This window comes from Capra hircus, chromosome 1 (genome assembly GCF_001704415.2).
Source record: "Capra hircus breed San Clemente chromosome 1, ASM170441v1, whole genome shotgun sequence".
NCBI lineage: Eukaryota > Metazoa > Chordata > Mammalia > Artiodactyla > Bovidae > Capra > Capra hircus.
The window spans coordinates 126,054,860-126,075,253 of record NC_030808.1 but is presented as its reverse complement, the minus strand read 5'-3'; the positions used below and the strand labels follow the sequence as shown (position 1 = coordinate 126,075,253).

At 35.8% G+C, this 20,394-nt stretch overlaps 1 protein-coding gene across 1 annotated transcript in view; it reads right to left on the bottom strand.

Annotated features, from left to right (window-relative positions):
* ATR (ATR serine/threonine kinase) overlaps positions 1-20,394 on the bottom strand; it is a 111,253-nt gene that overhangs the window by 35,577 nt on the left and 55,282 nt on the right. Inside the window, exons 23-28 of the mRNA XM_005675482.2 lie at positions 19,992-20,105; positions 15,981-16,096; positions 13,214-13,334; positions 8,240-8,377; positions 6,391-6,601; positions 3,200-3,378 (exon numbers count right to left, since the gene is read on the bottom strand). Of these exons, the coding sequence (XP_005675539.1) occupies positions 3,200-3,378; positions 6,391-6,601; positions 8,240-8,377; positions 13,214-13,334; positions 15,981-16,096; positions 19,992-20,105 (879 nt within the window). The remainder of the gene's footprint in view (positions 1-3,199; positions 3,379-6,390; positions 6,602-8,239; positions 8,378-13,213; positions 13,335-15,980; positions 16,097-19,991; positions 20,106-20,394) is intronic.

Sequence of the window (20,394 nt, the reverse complement as noted above, 5' to 3'; positions counted from 1 at the left end):
GGGGGCAACAGTAGATGAGATGGTTAGATAGCATCACCGACTCAATGGACATGAATTTGAGCCAATTCTGAGATACAGTGAAGGACAAGTGAGCCTGTTGTACTGCAGTCCATGGGGTCGCAAAGAGCTGGACACAACTTAGAGACTGAACAATAAGAAACACAAGACACTAAATCTGGGTTCAAAGGAGATATTCAGGCTGAAGATAAAAATTTGGGACCAATTAGCACAAAGATGGCAGGGGAAAGGATGAAATGATTTATGAAATGAACAGAGGCAGAGAAGAAAAGAGGACACTAGAGTACTTCTATATTTACAGATGAGGAAGAACTAGCAAATGAAACTGAGAGGAGAGACTAGCTTGAAGAAACCTAGAATATGTGGTATTCCAGAAGTTGTGAGAGAAAAGAAAATATCTTAATAAAGGAGTGGTCAAATGATGCCATGAAGTTAAGAAAATGAGGACTGGGAGGTATTTATTGGATTTGGCAACATGGAGGCCCCCAATTTTCTTTCTTTTTAAACTTTTATTGGTGAATAGTTGCTTTACAATGTTGTATTAGTTTCTATTGTGCAACAAAGTGAATCAGCAATGTCACTGTTGTTCAGTCACCTAGCCATGTACAACTCTTTGCAAACCCAGGGACTGCAGCACACCAGACCTCCCTGTCCCTCACCATCTCCTGGAGTTTGCCTAAATTCGTGTCTATTGCATTGGTGATGGCATCCAGCCATCTCATCCTCTGAAGCTCTCTTCTCCTTCTGCCTTCAATCTTTCCCAGCATCAGAGTCTTTTCCATTAAGTCAGTTCTTCACATCAGGTGGCCAAAGTATTGGCATTTCAGCTTTAGCATCAGTCCTTTCAATGAGTATTTAGGGTTGATTTCCTTTAATATTGACTGGTTTGATCTCCTTGCTGTCCAAGGGACCCATAGGAACCTTCTCCAATACCACAGTTTGAAGGCATCAATTCTTTGGCTCTCTGGCTTTTTTATAGTCCAGCTCTCACAACAGTATGTGACCATGGGGAAGACCATAACCTTGACTATACAGACCTTTGTTGGCAGAGTAATGAATCACCTAACCATATACACATATCCCCTCTTTTGAAGAATTCTCTCCCATTTAGGTCACCACAGAGCAGAGTATTGAGTAGAGTTTCCTCTGCTATACAGTAGGCTCTCATTCCATTCAATTGAATCACTCAGTCGTGTCCGACTCTTTGCGACCCCACAACTGCAGCACACCAGACTTCCCTGTCCATCGCCAACTCCCAGAGCCTACTCAGACTCATGTCCATCGTGTTGGTGATGCCATCCAACCATCTCATCCTCTGTCGTCTCCTTCTCCTCCCACCTTCAATCTTTCCCAGCATAAGGGTCTTTTCAAATGAGTCAGTTCTTTGCATCAGGTGGCCAAAGTATTGGAGTTTCAGCTTCAGCGTCAGTCCTTCTGATGAATATTCAGGACTGATTTCTTTCAGATTGGTTGGTTGGATCTCTTTGCAGTCCAAGGCCAACACCACAGTTCAAACCACAATTCTTTGGTGCTCAGCCTTCTTTATAGCCCAACTCTCATATCTATACACAACTATTGGAAAAACCATAGCTTTGATTAGATGGACCTTTGTTGGCCGTCTCTGGACAACAAGACATTCTCAAAGGAATGTCTCTGCTTTCTAATATGCTGTCTAGGTTGGTCATAGCTTTTCTTCCAAGGAGCAAGTGTCTTTTAATTTCATGGCTGCAGTCACAATCTGCAGTGATTTTGGAGCCCAAGAAAATAAAGCCTCTCACTGTTTCCATTGTTTCCCCATCTATTTGCCATGAAGTGATGGGGCCGGATGCCATGATCTTAGTTTGCTGAATGCTGAGTTTTAAGCCAACTTTTTCCCCTCTCCTCTTTCACTTTCATCAAGAGGCTCTTTAGTCCTTCTTCGCTTTCTGCCATAAGGGTGGTGTCATCTGTGTATCTTAGGTTATTGATATTTCTCCGGGCAATCTTGATTCCAGCTTGTGTTTCATCCCATGAACAGTATGCAAAGGTTCTCATTAGTTATCTATTTTATACATAATAGTGTGTGTGTATATATATATATATATATGTCAGTGATTTTCTTAGCAAGAATAGAGTCAGTTGAATGGAGAAAGAACTCTTATTGGAATGGGCAAAGAATAAATAAGAAGTAAAGGTCTATAAAGAAGATGGGCAATTCTTTTAAAAACTGGCTATGGAGGGAAACAGAAAGTTGGGAAGTATTTGAAAAAAGATACTATAAGACTTTTTCAAGGGAATTAGAAAAAAATTAAAATGGGTTATACCAGAACATGTCTATATACTTTATTACTCTGGTTGATAAAGAAAAGTTAATCATACTGGAGAAAGAAGGAATATCTGAAGGAGTGAAATCCTTGAAATCAAGAACAAAAGTAGAAGAACTGAATTTTGGCAGGAAGGGATTCTTCCTTAGGAACAGAATAGAGAAGAAAAAGAATATGGTGCAGAATCCAATAAATTTTCAGATTTGGTAGATTTGGCTTCTATTTTCCTAATGAACAATAAAGCAAGGTGACCAACTGAGAATAAGTGAGGTGAGACGAGACATGAAGAGAAGGTAAGAAATAGTCATCATGAAGAGAGGGAAAGTAGTCTTAACTGGAGAAACATAGACTGAAGGCAGTGTTAAAGAGTTCTGCTGAAGTTTGAGATTATGAGTGTGAAGGAAAACCAGTTAAATATCCACAGTGTGATTTTTCTCCAGTGATGTTCAGCTGCTTACATGCAAACAACTGGAAAACACATGGGTGAGTTTATTTAGGACTGGAGTCTTACGAAGTGAATACAGTACAGAGGGAGAAAGACATGGGAGTTGAATGCCCTTATAAAAGAATGTCTTTAACAATTAAAAGAGACTAATGCTAGACAAGGAAGCAAACAAAGACAGGACAGACTGTCACCAAAAGACTACAAGCTACTTATTTTCCAGTTCTCTCACAGTATTCTGCTTTTCGACCTGAAAAGAAGCCCACCAATCTTGACCTCTTATTTAATTCACTGTATTAGTCCCACTGGTCCTTACTTTCTTTTCTTCCATACACAATCACAGCATTATCATTTAAACCAATAAAATGAACAATCTAAACATAAAAGACTGGCAATATTAAACATCATTATTAAATTTACTATATTAATTTCAAACCTGTAAAAATCCAAGATGCTCTTGAATGTTTTGCTTCTTTTCTGTAATAAATGATTCAAAGTGCATTACAGCTCGTGTGTATGCTTTGGAGCGAAAGGATGCTACTGCCAGAGTATCCTGAGGTATGAGGTCTAGAAAACGAGTTACACTCTGATAGTCTTCATAATCCACAGTAGACACTAGATCATAAAAAGATAATTGAGTAATTAAAGACTTAGAAGATGAAATTTTAAAAGTATACATTTAAATTTATTTTATTTCATGAAATAAATTAATCTACATGTACCAGTGTATCTTATTTAGAATGTAACTACTAGCAAGATGATTGCTCAGAATACTCTTGCTCCAACAGCAATTATTACTTACCTTACCTTAAACAGTCATTTAACTTATTTGAACTTCTTCTGTTTCTATGGACAAAGGAGCCTGGGGAGCTACAGTCCATGGTGTCGCAAAGAATCAGTCACTAATGAGCAACTAACACACACTTTCCTATAAATACTAGCATCTGTTTTGCCTTCCTTAAATGTTGTAAGGATTAAATGTAAATTCACATTAAATGTTGAGGATATATAAAGATGATACAAAAGATCTAGGGGCAAAGAATCCTCCTGCCAATGCAGGTTAGACGTTTAAGAGATGCAGGTTCGATCCCTGTGTCAGGAAGATCCCCTGAAAGAGGGCAAGGCAACCCACTACAGCATTCTTGCCTGGAGAATTCCTTGGACAGAGGAGCCTGACAGGCTGCAGTCCATATACAACTGATTTGACTTAGCATGCATGCACCAAAGATACAAAGAAGAGTTATTTATTATTAATAACTATAAAAACAGTGATAAAATATGAGTTGGGAAAAAGAAGAATTATGGAAATAGCTTTCTTTATTAACAACCTATTTCTTTCCTGTGTTGCTATATCTACAACATTAAATATTAAGGTGGAAATAGAAAGTAAAAGTGCCTTTCAAGTAAAATCACAAATACTTTAAAATGGTAATTTTTAAAAAAAGAATCTAAGAAAAGACCTAATTGAGAAACTTCTGGACTAGTTAGTTTAAGAAGTCTTATTTAAAAGCTATAGCTTTTAATAATGACTCATAACAGCATGTAGAAAACAGGAAACAAATTTCATAATCAAGATAGTAAATTTAAATGAAGTTATATTTAAAATAAGTTTCTTACTTCCATCAAAATTTGTAATTCATTTCAAATTATGAGAAATGTTAAAGGTGTTGTACTTTGGAAATATTACAAATGTTACTCTTAAAAGCTAGAATTTTTATTACAATGTTAGTAAGAAATGATAATAACTGAGTTCGTGTTTGGTTTTTATGTACCATTTTCACATGCAGAAACAGAAACAAACCTTTAATTGTAGAGTTAATGTAAAACATATCAATATGTTGTAGAGAAAAAAGTCATATTATAGAGAAAAACATTCCCCTAAAAAGATAATTATTTGTCAGTCCAAAATATCCTAAAAAAATAAACTATTGTGCTTAACAACAGGAATGTATGTGTTTCCACAGATAGAGGAACAAGAAGGAGATGCTCACAAGTGGAGAACTTAAGTAAAGGCCTGTTTAAGGGTCTTAGTCAGTTTTTCCAATTAGTCTCAAAGCTTTGGGGGAAAATCATGTATTCCCACTAAAATGGCTGAAGTACAGAGAAGCAGAACGATCATATACTTTAACCATTTGCCACAAGAATGAAAAGTGCAAAAGTTTAAAGACATTAAGTGTATCTACTAATGTCTGAAGAATGTAATTCATCAAAATCTTACCAAATGCTTATATCATAGGGGCAAGTGTCATTTTAGACTCTAATGAGATTCTTCTTTTAGTCACCTTAGTGGGAGTTGTAAAATCAAAGGGAAAAAAATAACATGTTAGCAGGTATAACAGGGTGTTAGTGTTGTAGTATGTACTAACCATATTTTTTTTTTTTTTGGAGAGAGAATCTTTATTTTATTTTTTTGTAGTGGTGTTTTTTTAATTGTACATAATTGCTTTACAATGTTATGTTAGTTTCTGTTGTACAACAAAGTGAATTAGCTATACGTATACATTTATCCCCTCCAACTTGGAGAGAATCTTTAGACTCAAATTAAAAGATATAACAATGCTGAACTGAAAGAACCTGTAAAGTGTGAATATTGTCTATAAATTATTCAAACAAATTATTGAAAAATATGACATTCATGAGATAATTAGAACTTTGGAAATTGGATATTTGATATTAAGGGATAATGACCAGTTTTTTTAGGTATCATAAAGATATGTTGCTTATATTTCTTTGCAAAGAGTCCTTATCTTTTAGAGCTACCCTCTCAAATATTATAGATGAAACAATGATACCTAAGATTTGCTTACAAACAATATGGGGTAGATAAGTACATAGCGGTACAGATTAACACGATTACTAATTCCTTTTATTATTAATTAATTTATTTTAATTGGAGACTAATTACTTACAACACTGTGGTGGTTTTTGCCATATATTGACATGAATCAGCCATGGATGTACATGTGTCCCCCTGTCCTGAACCCCTCTCCCACCTCCCTCCCCATATTAAGCATATTTGGAGAGGCTGCTGGATACCAAACTACCAGAGACAGGGAAAAAAAAGAATAAAATATGTGACATGAATAAAAAAAAATAGGTCAAGAAATGAATGAAAGTAAAATCTTTGAAATGTAAAACTTAACTGTGAAAAAGACTGCAAAGAGTTATTTCATAAGTGAAAAAAGATAAAGAACACTTATATACATACACATATATGTATATATACAATGTATACACACATTGAGGGAACATGGAATAAATGAGTTAAGTGAGGAGTGGGTTAATAACAACATTAACATAGCATTCATTTCACATTTTTACAATTTACTATATATAATCATCAACCCACTTAATCCTTAATCTTCTAGGGGAGATAATATAAACCTTATTTTATACAAAGAAAAATTAGTTATGTGTTTTGCTTAAGGAAGCGAGAGTAAGAGTTTAAAGAGAGGCTTTCTTACTATAAAGTCACCGCTTTTTCTCAGACAAGGCCATCTCCTGGGGAGGTAGGGGGAAAAGGCATGAAAGAAAATATAGGTCTTTGCTTAAATTATAGAATTGATATAGGAAGGAGCTAACTGGTTAATAATAAAGAGAAGGAAGTATATAGAACTTATGACTTACCCATGGAGTCCACCTTATCTCTATTTGATTTGCCTTGTGCAAATTTTTCAGCATTCAGTGCCTGAAACTTGTGCCTTGCCCATTGTGTGAGATGGTCAAGCATGGAGAACACAGTCTGTGTACTGAGTTGACACAAATCAGATGCACTGTCTTGGGTACTTAAGGTATGATGATCATCATGCTTTAGAACTGCCATAATTTCTGCATAAACCTAAGAAGAACCATTTTATGGTTAATGATATGTCTACATAATACCATTTTACTATTACCTGACATATAAGGTTGGCCATTTTAGGGAATAATTTTCAAAAGAAAAAAAATCCATGATGGATTAATAATAAATTATCTTTCTCATTAAAATTAAGCCAATAAAATGTTTCTCTGAAGAGAAAATATACTGTAAAAGAGTCACAAAAATAGACTTGGTGAAGATGGTTGAGACTATTCAAGCGCCTGTGAGAGATTATGATGTCTCTTTCATGCTTCATCCACAAACAGACACTTCAAACAAAAGGAAAGCCCGCTGCTCACTGTGGCAGTTTCTAGAATGTCACTGTCAAACAGGCAAGCAGATATTCATGTGCAAAGCCCTGTGGTAGGATTCAGACATTCCCCAGCTATGGGCTCTGGGTGGGATTCAGACTTTCACCAGCTATGGGTTCTGCTCCAAGAAAGCCCTCTTGTGTGTACACTTGATGTGCACACATGAACAATACAAGGTAGCATATGATAAGGTGTAAACAGTGTGACAATATCATGGAGCACTTCAGTGTTGAATATAAATATAGTATGGGTTTAGAGGTTCAAGGGAGGCAGTCATGAGAAGTTGGGGTACTAGCCTGCAGTTTGATTTCCTTAAGGTGGCCTCTTTCCCCAAAGCAAAACTTTTTTGCCTCCAAAATCTGATCTATGTTAATTCTAAGGTCCCTTCTACTCAAAGAGTCTGTGTTTCCATGTCATTTAACCTCTCTGTGTCTTAATTTCCTCATCAAAAGAATGGAATTACAGACCATGCTCTGTAATGACACACCAATTCTAAAGCAAAACAAAATCACACTGCAAAGTTGTTTTGTTGCCTTACTGAATCAGATCAAAAGGGCACAGAGTGCCCTCCTTCTCATTTTCTAAGGTTTCTTGGTTTTGACAGTAGGAAACCTGTCAAGCTTGAACTTGCAAGCCTCTTAAAGCCTTTTAAACTAAAATGATATATTTGAAATAAAAAGTTAATAGTGACTTTTGTCATCATATTTTGGATTCGTGCCAAATGCTAGTGTATTAGTTAATATTTAAGAAAATAAAGCAGAGCCCCTATTAAACAAACAAAAACAACAACATAAAGAGTCACAAAAATAAATACAGTATCTGCAGAAATCACTTCAGAGTAATTAAAGGGCATGTACAAACAAAAGAAATCAAAAGAAAATATGGGGAAATATGTTCATGATACTGGGTAAGAGAAGGCATTGCATAAAAGCCTTAATATTAAAAAGTTATAAAATATATACAAATTTGGCATTTATATTTAAAATTTCTCATGGCAAAAGATGTAATTGGAAAAAAAATTTCTACGATATGACTGGCACAAATTGGTATCCAGAATACATATCAAACTCCTACTATTTAAAAAGGCACACACATACACAACCTCAAATAGGCAAAGGATATGAACTAAGCATTAAACAACTCTTTGATAAATAAAAGTTTAAAAAAGGATTTTGTAAGTGTTTAGATATCCCATTAAATAGCATACATTGATCTACATGTCCAACTAATACATAGCCTTTTTAATACTAACTACATTTCCCAAATGTTTGTACAAACAGAAACCAAATAAAATAATGTATCTCACCTCTTGTTGATCTTCTTGATTACACCCCAATAAAACATATACTAAAATATGTGGAAGAAGATAGATGGTCACCTTGAAATCATGCTTCATCATAATGCTACAGCAGTTGAAGATTTTACTGGCAAGATCATGCCGAACCTATAAACTCCAATGGTTTAGAGAGAGTAAGTAGTTTTGCACATTTTATTCTTTTGATTAACAACAAAAGACAACATGTGAGCTAGTCTATCATTGTAGAGCAGGTATTTTCCTATGAAGAAAGGCACTCAAGTAGGGAGGATTTAGCTCACCATCCCTCTGGTCAAGTGTCTAAACTGCTGAGACCCCTACAAGAGCAACATAGCTACTTGGGCTGCGAATTATCTCAGCAAAAATGGTCTTTTCACCACAGACTTCATTTTAAAATGTATCATGTTTTGTTACAGATTAACTTTGCTAATTACATTATCTTTCACTTAGCTACATTAAATTTAGTGTATTTTTCTCCTGAACAAATAGATGAGGAAAGTAACTAGAAAGTATTTCCTGGGCCAGTAAATTACATACAAGACCATATTTTTATTAAGTAATCAACAATGATTAACTATAGGAAAGAAAATGAAAGAAATAAAAAGTTTAAATTACTTGGTGTTAGAGTCAAGTTTTATTGGTATGATCCAAACCTCAGTTTACCAGCATTCAGTTCAGTTCAGTTCAGTCGCTCAGTCATGTCTGACTCTTTGCGACCCCATGAATCGCAGCATGCCAGGCCTCCCTGTCCATCACCAACTCCCGGAGTTCGCTCAGACTCATGTCCATTGAGTCCGTGATGCCATCCAGCCATCTCATCCTCTGTCGTCCCCTTCTCCTCCTGCCCTCAATCCCTCCCAGCATCAGAGTCTTTTCCAATGAGTCAACTCTTCGCATGAGGTGGCCAAAGTACTGGAGTCTCAGCTTTAGCATCATTCCTTCCAAAGAAATCCCAGGGTTGATCTCCTTCAGAATGGACTGGCTGGATCTCCTTTCAGTCCAAGGGACTCTCAAGAGTCTTCTCCAACACCACAGTTCAAATGCATCAGTTCTTCAGTGCTTAGCCTTCTTCACAGTCCAACTCTCACATCCATACATGACTACTGGAAAAACCATAGCCTTGACTAGACAGACCTTTGTTGGCAAAGTAACGTCTTTGCTTTTCAATATGGTATCTAGGTTGGTCATAACTTTTCTTCCAAGGAGTAAGCATCTTTTAATTTCATGGCTGCAGTCACCATCTGCAGTGATTTTGGAGCCCAGAAAAATAAAGTGTGACACTGTTTCCACTGTTTCCCCATCTATTTCCCATGAAGTAATGGGACCTGATGACATGATCTTCATTTTCTCAATGTTGAGCTTTAAGCCAACTTTTTCACTCTCCTCTTTCACTTTCATCAAGAGGCTTTTTAGTTTCTCTTCACTTTCTGCCATAAGGGTGGTGTCATCTGCATATCTGAGGTGATCAATCTTTCTCCCAGCAATCTTGATTCCAGCTTGTGTTTCTTCTAGTCCAGCGTTTCTCACGATGTACTCTGCATATAAATTAAATAAGCAGGGTGACAATATACAGCTTTGACGTACTCCTTTTCCTATTTGGAACCAGTCTGTTGTTCCATGTCCATTTCTAACTGTTGCTTCCTGACCTGAATATAGATTTCTCAAGAGTCAGGTCAGGTGGTCTGGTATTCCCATCTCTTGAAGAATTTTCCACAGTTTCTTGTGATCCACACAGTCAAAGGCTTTGGCATAGTCAATAAAGCAGAAATAAATGTTTTTCTGGAACTCTCTTGCTTTTTGCATGATCCAGTGGATGTTGGCAATTTGATCTGTGGTTCCTCTGCCTTTTCTAAAACCAGCTTGAACATCAGGAAGTTCACAGTTCACGTATTGCTGAAGCCTGGCTTGGAGAATTTTGAGCATTACTTTACTAGGTGCGTGAGATGAGTGCAATTGTGTGGTAGTTTGAGCATTCATTGGCACTGCCTTTCTTTGGGACTGGAATGAAAACTGACCTTTTCCAGTTCTGTGGCCACTGCTGAGTTTTCCAAAGTTGCTGATATACTGAGTGCAGCACTTTCACAGCATCATTTTTCAGGATTTGAAATAGCTCAACTGGAATTCCATCACCTCCACTAGCTTTGTTCGTAGTGATGCTTTCTAAGGCCCACTTGACTTCACATTCCAGGATGTCTGACTCTAGCTTAGTGATCACACCATCATGATTATCTGGGTCGTGAAGATCTTTTTTGTACAGTTCTTCTGTGTATTCTTGCCACCTCTTCTTAATATCTTCTGCTTCTGTTAGGTCCAGACCATTTCTGTCCTTTATCGAGCCCATCTTTGCATGAAATGTTCCCTTGGTATCTCTAATTTTCTTGAAGAGATCTCTAGTCTTTCCCATTCTATTGTTTTCCTCTATTTCTTTGCATTGATCGCTGAGGAAGGCTTTCTTCTTGCTATTCTTTGGAACTCTGCATTCAGATGTTTATATCTTTCCTTTTCTCCTTTGCCTTTCACCTCTCTTCTTTTCACAGCTATTTGTAAGGCCTCCCTAGAATGCCATTTTGCTTTTCTGCATTTCTTTTCCATGGGGATGGTCTTGATCCCTGTCTCCTGTAGAATGTCATGAATCTCATTCCATAGTTCATCAGGCACTCTATCTATCAGATCTAGGCCCTTAAATCTATTTCTCACTTCCACTGTATAATCATAAGGGATTTGATTTAGGTCATACTTGAATGGTCTAGTGGTTTTCCCTACTTTCTTCAATTGAAGTCTGAATTTGGTAATAAGGAGTTCATGATCTGAGCCACAGTCAGCCTCCGGTCTTCTTTTTGTTGACTGTATAAAGCTTCTCCATCTTTGGTTGCATAGAATATAATCAATCTGATTTTGGTGTTGACCATCTGGTGATGTCCATGTGCAGAGTCTTCTCTTGTGTTGTTGGAAGAGGGTGTTTGCTATGACCAGTGCGTTCTCTTGGCAAAACTCTCTTAGTCTTTGCCCTGCTTCATTCCGCATTCCAAGGCCAAATTTGCTGGTTATTCCAGGTGTTTCTTGACTTCCTACTTTTGCATTCCAGTCCCCTATAATGAAAAGGAAATCTTTTTTGGGTGTTAGTTCTAAAAGGTCTTGTAGGTCTTCATAGAACTGTTCAACGTCAGCTTCTTCAGTGTTACTGGTTGGGGCATAGACTTGGATTACTGTGATGTTGAATGGTTTGCCTTGGAAACGAACAGAGATCATTCTGTCGTTTTTGAGATTGCATCCAAGTACTGTATTTCGGACTCTTTTGTTGACCATGATGGCTACTCCATTTCTTCTGAGGGATTCCTGCCCGCAGTAGTAGATATAATGGTCATTTGAGTTAAATTCACCCATTCCAGTCCATTTAGTTTGCTGATTCCTAGAATGTCGGTGTTCACTCTTGCCATCTCTTGTTTGACCAGTTCCAAAATGCCTTGATTCATGGACCTGACATTCCAGGTTCCTATGCAATATTGCTCTTTACAGCATTGGACCTTGCTTCTATCACCAGTCACATCCACAGCTGAGTATTGTTTTTCCTTTGGCTCCATCCCTTTATTCTTTTTGGAGTTATTTCTCCACTGATCTCTAGTAGCATATTGGGCACCTACTGACCTGGGGAGTTCTCTTTTAGTATCATATCATTTTGCCTTTTCATACTGTGCATAGGGTTCTCAAGGCAAGAATACTGAAGTAGTCTGCCATTCCCTTCTCCAGTGGACCACATTCTGTCAGACCTCTCCACCATGACCTGCCCGTCTCGGGTTGCCCCACAGGCATGGCTTAGTTTCATTGAGTTAGACAAGGCTGTGGTCCTAGTGTGATTAGATTGACTAGGTTTCTGTGAGTATGGTTTCAGTGTGTTTGCCCTCTGATGCCCTCTTGCAACACCTACCATCTTGGGTTTCTCCTATAAAAGTTTAAAGGTTTTTCCTTCTTCAAATAAAAATCCTTCACTAAAAAAACAAACAAACAAACAAAAAAAACCTAAATACAGCTAAATAAAATATTCCACAGCTGAAAGTAATTAATTCAATAGTATTAACATTTCACATATTATATTTTTAGTATATTCACTAAAAAAGAAAAAAAACTTTATTGAAATTACCAGATAAAATTTATTATAATGCTTTAAAACACTAATAGAAATACAAATTAACAACAAAAGTAGTGAATTTTAAATACACATTAAACATTTTGCAGGAACACAAAGGTACCTTTTTTTCTGTCAGGCATGTAAAAATTTCATATTAGGAAAATATCAGGAACATATCTCTATTTTTCCATGAAATTTTATTTTTAAAAAACCTTTCTTTTATTTGGGCTTCCCTGGCTCAGCTGGTAAAGAATCTACCTGCAATGCAGGAGACCTGGGTTTGATCCCTGGGTTGGAAAGATCCACTGGAGAAGGGAAAGGCTACCCACCCCAGTATTCTGACCTGGAGAATTCCATGGACGGGATAGTCCATAGGGTTACAAAGAGCTGGATATGACTGAACTTTCACATTCAGATTACTTTTATTTTAGAGGAAGTTCAGATAATGTATTCTCTTTTAGAAATGGCCACTGAGGGATAATATATCTTTTTATTACCTAAGAAATCTTTTTATTATATATAAACAGTCTGATAAGGCATTTATATTCTTTTAAACAATATTATTTAAAACATAAAATGATAGGACGTAATGTAATAGACATTTTACAAACACACTAAGAACACAATTATTTGCTTGATTAAAAAACTACCTTCTTACTCAGAAACTGTTACTAGTAACAAAAGAGAAACTCTCTATTAGTAAACGTTTTCTACAAAAATTTCTATCACTAACAGCACAAATATTTCAGTGCCTACTGTGTGTGCTATGCATTCAGATAAAATGTTCTCATTTCCTTTACAATTTCTATTCAGTTACATTCTGGACAAGGTTCTCTTACCTTTGTTATAAGATAACCTGCCCAAGATGCTGACCATTCCGCAAAATTATTACCTAATTTACTTAAGTAAATTGGCTTCTTTACTCCAGACCAATCTGTTGATTTCTGAGAACTCTTATATCTGTAATTTAAAAATTATTTATTAAAAAATAAATATATATCCATTTGTCTAAAACTTTAGTATAAGGAATTATATCAACTCTTTTGCTGACTACCCTACTACAGCCTTGCCTTTACTGAAATCTGGCTAAAGACACTACTTTCTCTAAAGCCTTCTTAGTGATGGGGTGATAGGTCATTCTTGAACTCCCCAAGTACATCAAAGTATTTGAGTCTGATTCTTCCCTTCCTCAATGCTCTTTCAGATCCTTCCAACCCCACTCTGGAACAAAAAAGGTCTGTTCCTTTGAGGTTCAAGTCATCCACATATATATTCTATACTATACTCATTATGGACATCTACCAACTCACTGATAAATTTAGCAGATTGCTCAGCATTTTCTTTTCTCCTCAAGTCTTATCATCCTGAGTGACTTCAATGTCCGGTTGGACCATCTAGTCAAACTGAAAACTTCTCAGTGGCTTTCTCCTCTACTTCTTTTTCGGGACTCCCTTGCCAAAACAGAGAAACTTCTTCACTTCCAAAATGTACTATTTAGACCCCACTTTGCGGTCACAGTTTCCAAAATTTCCAGTTCTTTCACTCAGTTACTGACACATCTGTTCTCTCTCATTGAGATCTTCTGTCTCTTGATTCTGCTAAACGCTTCTAACCTATAATACCTCCTTTTCATTTACTTCTTTTCCTAACCAGCTTGGTTTCTATGGTCCTTCACTTCAAGCATTCTCTTGGTAATATCCTCTATACACTCCAATGCCACACTGTCTTTACTAGCTGGACCCATCTGCCAAGCTCCAAATCTTGGATCAGTCTAAATGCGTGCCTTCACTGAAACGTTATCAAGGCCACTGCATCCATAGAGGAAACATCATGAAATTGTTTATGAGATTAGTACTACTACATATCTTAGTTTTCAACCTCAATGGACCTCTATGCTGCCCAGAAATCCTAAATATTCCTTATCAGCTCTCTCTTCTGTTTTCCACAGTGGCTATGTCAAATGATCATTATTCTCCTTATGTGACCTATTACCAACTGCACTGCTACTTTCAGCCAATAATCTTGTCTCTTATACCTCTCACTTCATGGAGAAAAAAGAAACCATTAACACAACCCCACAGTTAAATTTGTAAATAAGTTCTATCCATCACTTTATCTTCCTCTGTTACAGAGAAAGAGACGTCACTTCCTTTAATCACCCATGGCTAGTATTCTGGATGCTCCTTGGGGCCTTATTTTATCAATTATCACTTCTCTCTCTTCCATAACTTCAACATGATTCTTTCTATTTGCTCCTCAGCACTAACATTTAAACCTGCTCAAACAGGTCTCATTTACACATGTGTACAGGAATTATTGAGGTGAGTCGGTTCCTTTTTAATCACCAGTGTAAGGTTTGGAAATGACAAATATAATTAATGCCCTACACTCAAGGTTCTCAGCAAACATTATGTATTTCACTGTATCGCAAATTGCTAAAAAATGAAAAATCCAGTGTCTCTCAGTTAATCATCATTTTGAACCATCACAAATATACTTCTCTGGATGATTTTTACAAGTTTTATGCTGAACTTAGAAACTATGGATATTGGGGAACAAGTAAGGCTCTGTCAAGTCACATCCTGATATTTTCTCCTAAAATTACTTCTGTGGCAATTGTGAACCATAGGTGATTGATCTATCTAGTTCACAGAAACTCTTAAGCATCTGTAAGTGCTATAAAATACAGATAAAGAAATGGAGAAGTATAGAGTTCTCAAAACAGAAAAAACAAACTTTATCTTAACAAACTATATCTTTAAATAGTACTATTCATAAGAAATAAACTGATGTTTAAAAAGTTTCTAAATATTAAAAGATATGTAGCAAATAAGTATACATACTTAAGGGCTCTTATAAAGAATTTTACTATGTGTCTAGGTACTGTACTAGGGTTCAAAAGCTAAAGTAATTATCCAAGGTCAAATATCCAATAATTTTGGGACTTAGACTAACTAAAACTAAAGTTTCTAACTAAAAATAATTAATGGACTTCAATCAATCCTAACAAAGTTTTTTAAATGGTAAAAATAAAAGGTTAGAAAAAAAATTTTTTTTTAAGGAGAAGAAAATATTTTCACAGGCCTTCCCAGATGGCACTAGTGGTAAAGAACCCGCCTGCCCATGTAGGAGACTTAAGAAACATGAGTTCAATCTCTTGGTCAGAAAAGATCCCCTGGAGGACGGCATGGCAACCCACTCCAGTATTCATGCTTAGAGAATCCCATGGACAGAGGAGCCTGGCAGGCTATAGTCCAAAGGGTTGCAAAGAGTTGGACACAACTGAAGTGACTTAGCACATACACATCAAAAGTTTCAACTCATATTCAATTTAAAGTAGATTTTTTTCAAAGTACTACTGACAATGGAATTAAAAAATAATCCTTTCAGCTTCAATGAATTTGTCTAAATATTCAAAGTTATAGAATTTAAACAATAAGCAGATTGTTCCCATTTTGACAAGATAATAAACATAAATCATAGTGGAAAAATACATATTAAAACATACTAAAAACACTTTTAAAGCTAAAATGTTATCTCAAAAGTAACTTTTATTTTATAAAGTTAAAAAAATTCTATCAAAATAGTATTAATGAGTTTACAGACCTAGTATTTAGATGCGGTTCCAGTATTTCCCGAACATGCTCAGGAAATCGCCTCCACAATTGGTGACCAGGGCCATCAGTTTGCATCTCTCTGCAGTCATAAATGGAAAGTAACTCCTACAAATATATATTTTACAGTTGTAAATCATCAATGAAACAGATACACCTTTACATCCACCAACATTCTACATACTACAGCTATAAAAATACATAGAAAAATATATAAAATTATAACATTTTGGAGTTATGAACTTGCTTAGATTTATCTCAATGCTTAAAACCATTCAGGTGACTTACTCAAGGTCACAAAGCTGTGGTAGTACCAATAATGGAACATGTAATTTGCATGCTACATATAACATGTTCTAAAATAAATGACTAAGTTATTTGGAGGAAAAAATTGAAATCTTCTATACTTGCAGACGAAGCAGGCAATGGCATCCCATTCCAGTACTCTTGCCTGGAGAATCTCATGGACGGGGGGCCCTGGTAGGCTGTGGTCCATGGGGTCATGAAGAGTCGGACACTTACTGAGCGACTTCACTTTCACTTTTCACTTTCATGCATTGGAGAAGGAAATGGCAACCTACACCAGTGTTCTTGCCTGGAATATCCCAGGGACGGCAGAGCCTGGTGGGCTGCCATCTGTGGGGTCGCACAGAGTCAGACACGACTGAAGCGACTTAGCAGCAGCAGCAGCAGCAGCAGCATACTTGCAGAATTTTTAGAGTGTGACCTTTTCTGAATTTTAATTAAAGTACTATAAATCTAAAATGGTTCAAAACTTTAAGATATTTCAAATTCTAGATATAACATACTGAACTTAAAATTCTGAAAATAAGATGCAAATGTTAAAGACCAATTCATTAGTCAAATCCAGCAATGAAATGGTTATATTTTACTTTCCTGAAAATAAAACAAGTGGGATTTTATAGATGAAGAAAAAAAAAACCTTTCTAATATCAATCTTTAACACAAGACAAATGTTAGGATATTATATCTTTCATCACCTACTATTCTTTCTTTACAATTCCACTATAAAGGACCACATGCAACAGATATATTCCTATTAATAACAATTATAAACACTAAGAGAATATGTACTTTATATTTAGAATTAGATCAATCAAAAGGTACAAACTTCCAGTTATAAAGAAATATTAGAGATATAATGTATAACCTAAACCAATACAGTATTGTAAAGTAAAATAAAGGAAAAAATATATATATACATTTATCAAGAAAAAAAAAATGTATAACCTAGATAGTATATTCAAAAGCAGAGACATTACTTTGCTGACTAAGGTCCATCTAGTCAAGGCTATGGTTTTTCCTGTGGTCATGTATGGATGTGAGAGTTGGACTGTGAAGAAGGCTGAGCTGAGCGCTGAAGAATTGATGCTTTTGAACTGTGGTGTTGGAGAAGACTCTTGAGGGTCCCTGGGACTGCAAGGAGATCCAACCAGTCCATTCTGAAGGAGATCAACCCTGGGATTTCTTTGGAAGGAATGATGCTAAAGCTGAAGCTCCAGTACTTTGGCCACCTCATGCGAAGAGTTGACTCATTGGAAAAGACTCTGATGCTGGGAGAGATTGGGGGTGGGAGGAGAAGGGGACGACAGAGGATGAGATGGCTGGATGGCATCACTGACTCGATGGACGTGAGTCTGAGTCAACTCCGGGAGATGGTGATGGACAGGGAGGCCTGGCGTGCTGCGATTCATGGGGTCGCAGAGTCGGACACAACTGAGCGACTGAACTGAACTGAACTGAATGTACAACATGATAAATATAATTAACACTGCTATGTTATACAGGAAAGCTGTTAAGAAGGTAAATGATGAGTTCTAATCACAAGGGAAAACATTCCTTGTGCTAAAAAAAAATTTAACTTTTTTAAGATTTAATTTTGTATTTATATGAGATAAATGGATGTTCATTAAACTTGTGATAATCATTTCATGATGTACAAAAGTCAAATCATTATGCTATGCACCTTAAACTTATTCAGTGCTGTATGTCAGTTATAAATCTACAAAATTAGAAGAAAAAACAAACAAAAAACACTAATATACAGGTGTTCATCTTGTTTCATATTTCACTGATAAAATAAGCAATTACAAGAGACCTCTACAACTTCCATGCTAATATCTCCCCAGTGTGACAATACCACATCAGTGCTTACATGTTCTGCTTTTTCTCTTGTTACTAAAGATGAACTGTTTTTGTTTTAATTAAGGTTATTCTTCCCACTTGTACACTATATTCCACATCTCTTTACCTACTTAAAATAGTGTTAGATTAGTTCTCTTCTATATCATCACTATTCTCCTCTTGCTGAACTGTTCCCAAGCACATGTAAACACATTGTCATTTTTTCCATCTTTACCCCTTTTTCCTCCCTAGCTACTATCTCATTCTTCTGCTCTCCTTGACAGCAACACTCTTCAAAAGAATTTCTGTAATTTTTCTAATTCCTCTCCTCCCACATGTTCTTAAAAATACTCTAATGAGGCTTTCTAAACTACACTGAAACTGCTCTTTTCAAGGACAGCAATGATCTCTATGTTACTATAGCCAATGGTTAATTCATAGTCCTGAAATAATTACACCTATAGAATATGGTCAGCATTTAGATTACACCATACTTCCTGAAGGGGCTTCCTTGGTGGCTCAGACAGTAAAGAATCTGCTTGTAATGTGGGAGACCTGGGTCAGATCCCTGGGTTGGAAAGATCCCCTGGAGTAGGAAATGGCAACCCACTCCAGTATTCTTGCCTGGAAAATCCCATGGACAGAGGAGCTTGGTGGGCTCCAGGTCATAGGGGTGCAAAGAGTCCAACATGACTGAGTAACTAACACATACACAGACATACTTTCTGAAACACTTTCTTGTCTTCCAGAACACCATCTTTCCCACCTTATTGGTAGCTCTTTCTCCCTTTTCTTACTTTTTCCCTCTTCTCAGTGACTCCTCATTATCCAGATCTCAGTTACTAGAACCTTTTTACCTATACATACTTCCTCAGAATCACAGTTTTAAATACCATCTCTACTACGAACTATGAACACCTCCAAATTGTATCTTTAACTCAGGCCTCTAATCATGAATTTCAGACCTGAATATCTAACAAAATAAAAAAAATATTTTAATTGAAAAAATATGAAAAGGGGCAAAGAAAATCAAACTAGAAAGTGTTTGTTATTCGTATGGAAGACATAGGGATAATTTCCACTACATCCAAATAGGTCTTAAAAGGTCAATTTAAAAAATAGATCATTACCAAGGGAAAAATGAGAAAAGATCATTTAGAGAAAATTCACAAAAAAGCAATAAATATATAAAATATGTTACACTGCTCTTATAATTAAGTATAAATTAATATGAAACAATATCATATTTTATCTGTCATACTGGCAAAGATTTAAAATTTTAATTAAAGGCAGGTTTGTCAAGGGAGTATAAAGTGGTGAAGCTTTTTTGATAATCAAACGTAAACTGTATTTGCTCTGAGATTTTAATTTCAAGATATCTATATTATTGATATACTCACTAAATACTCAGAAATTATATATATGTTTTCTAAATAATTTTTTTGTAAAAACAAGATATTGAACAGAACCTAGTTATCTTAAATAAAGTTTTTTAAACAAATTACAGTATATTATATTGAATATAAAGTCACCGAAAAGAATGAATTAGAGCTATATGTACTGACATGGAAAATTACACAACATATACTGTTAAACACAAAAGAAAATCAACAAATATGATCTGCTTGTTTGCTGGAGAACACACATATATTTGTATATAAATAGAAAAAACGTTAAAGTACGTATAATAATGTTAGAAGAGTACATTTCTGTACTCTTGAAATTTTTGTCAAGAACTTGTATTACTTTGATAATAAAAATGATAGTTAAAAATTAAGAGTTCCTAAACTAGAGAATTTACAACTTTCTTAATAAAATTTAATAACATAAAGCCAGTAAGGTATACATATACTCTTACCTGAATGGCATAAGCAGCTGAATCTTGAGCTCGGCTGTTATCTGCATAGGCAAGGTAAGCTCTTGTTAGTTCCATCAATAATCCATAGGCGAAGTTTGAATCTTCTACTCCAGTCTCAAAAAAAAAAGAAAAAATTATATGATAATTTGTATACATTTTCTTAAATTGTACTGTGCATACCACGGTGAATTTAACTTAGTTACTAAAGTGAATTTAACTTAGAGAAGGAAAGCTCAGTAAGGTTCAAATGAAGTTTGGCACCAAGTCTAAAATATAATCTGTAGCTAAGAAGCCAAATCTAACACTTCTTAAACTATTTTTAAAGTGTTAGACTCATTCAAATTTTACAGAGTCAGCAATTTGCATATTTTGGTTTTTTAACTCTTAAAAAGAAAATTTGTTC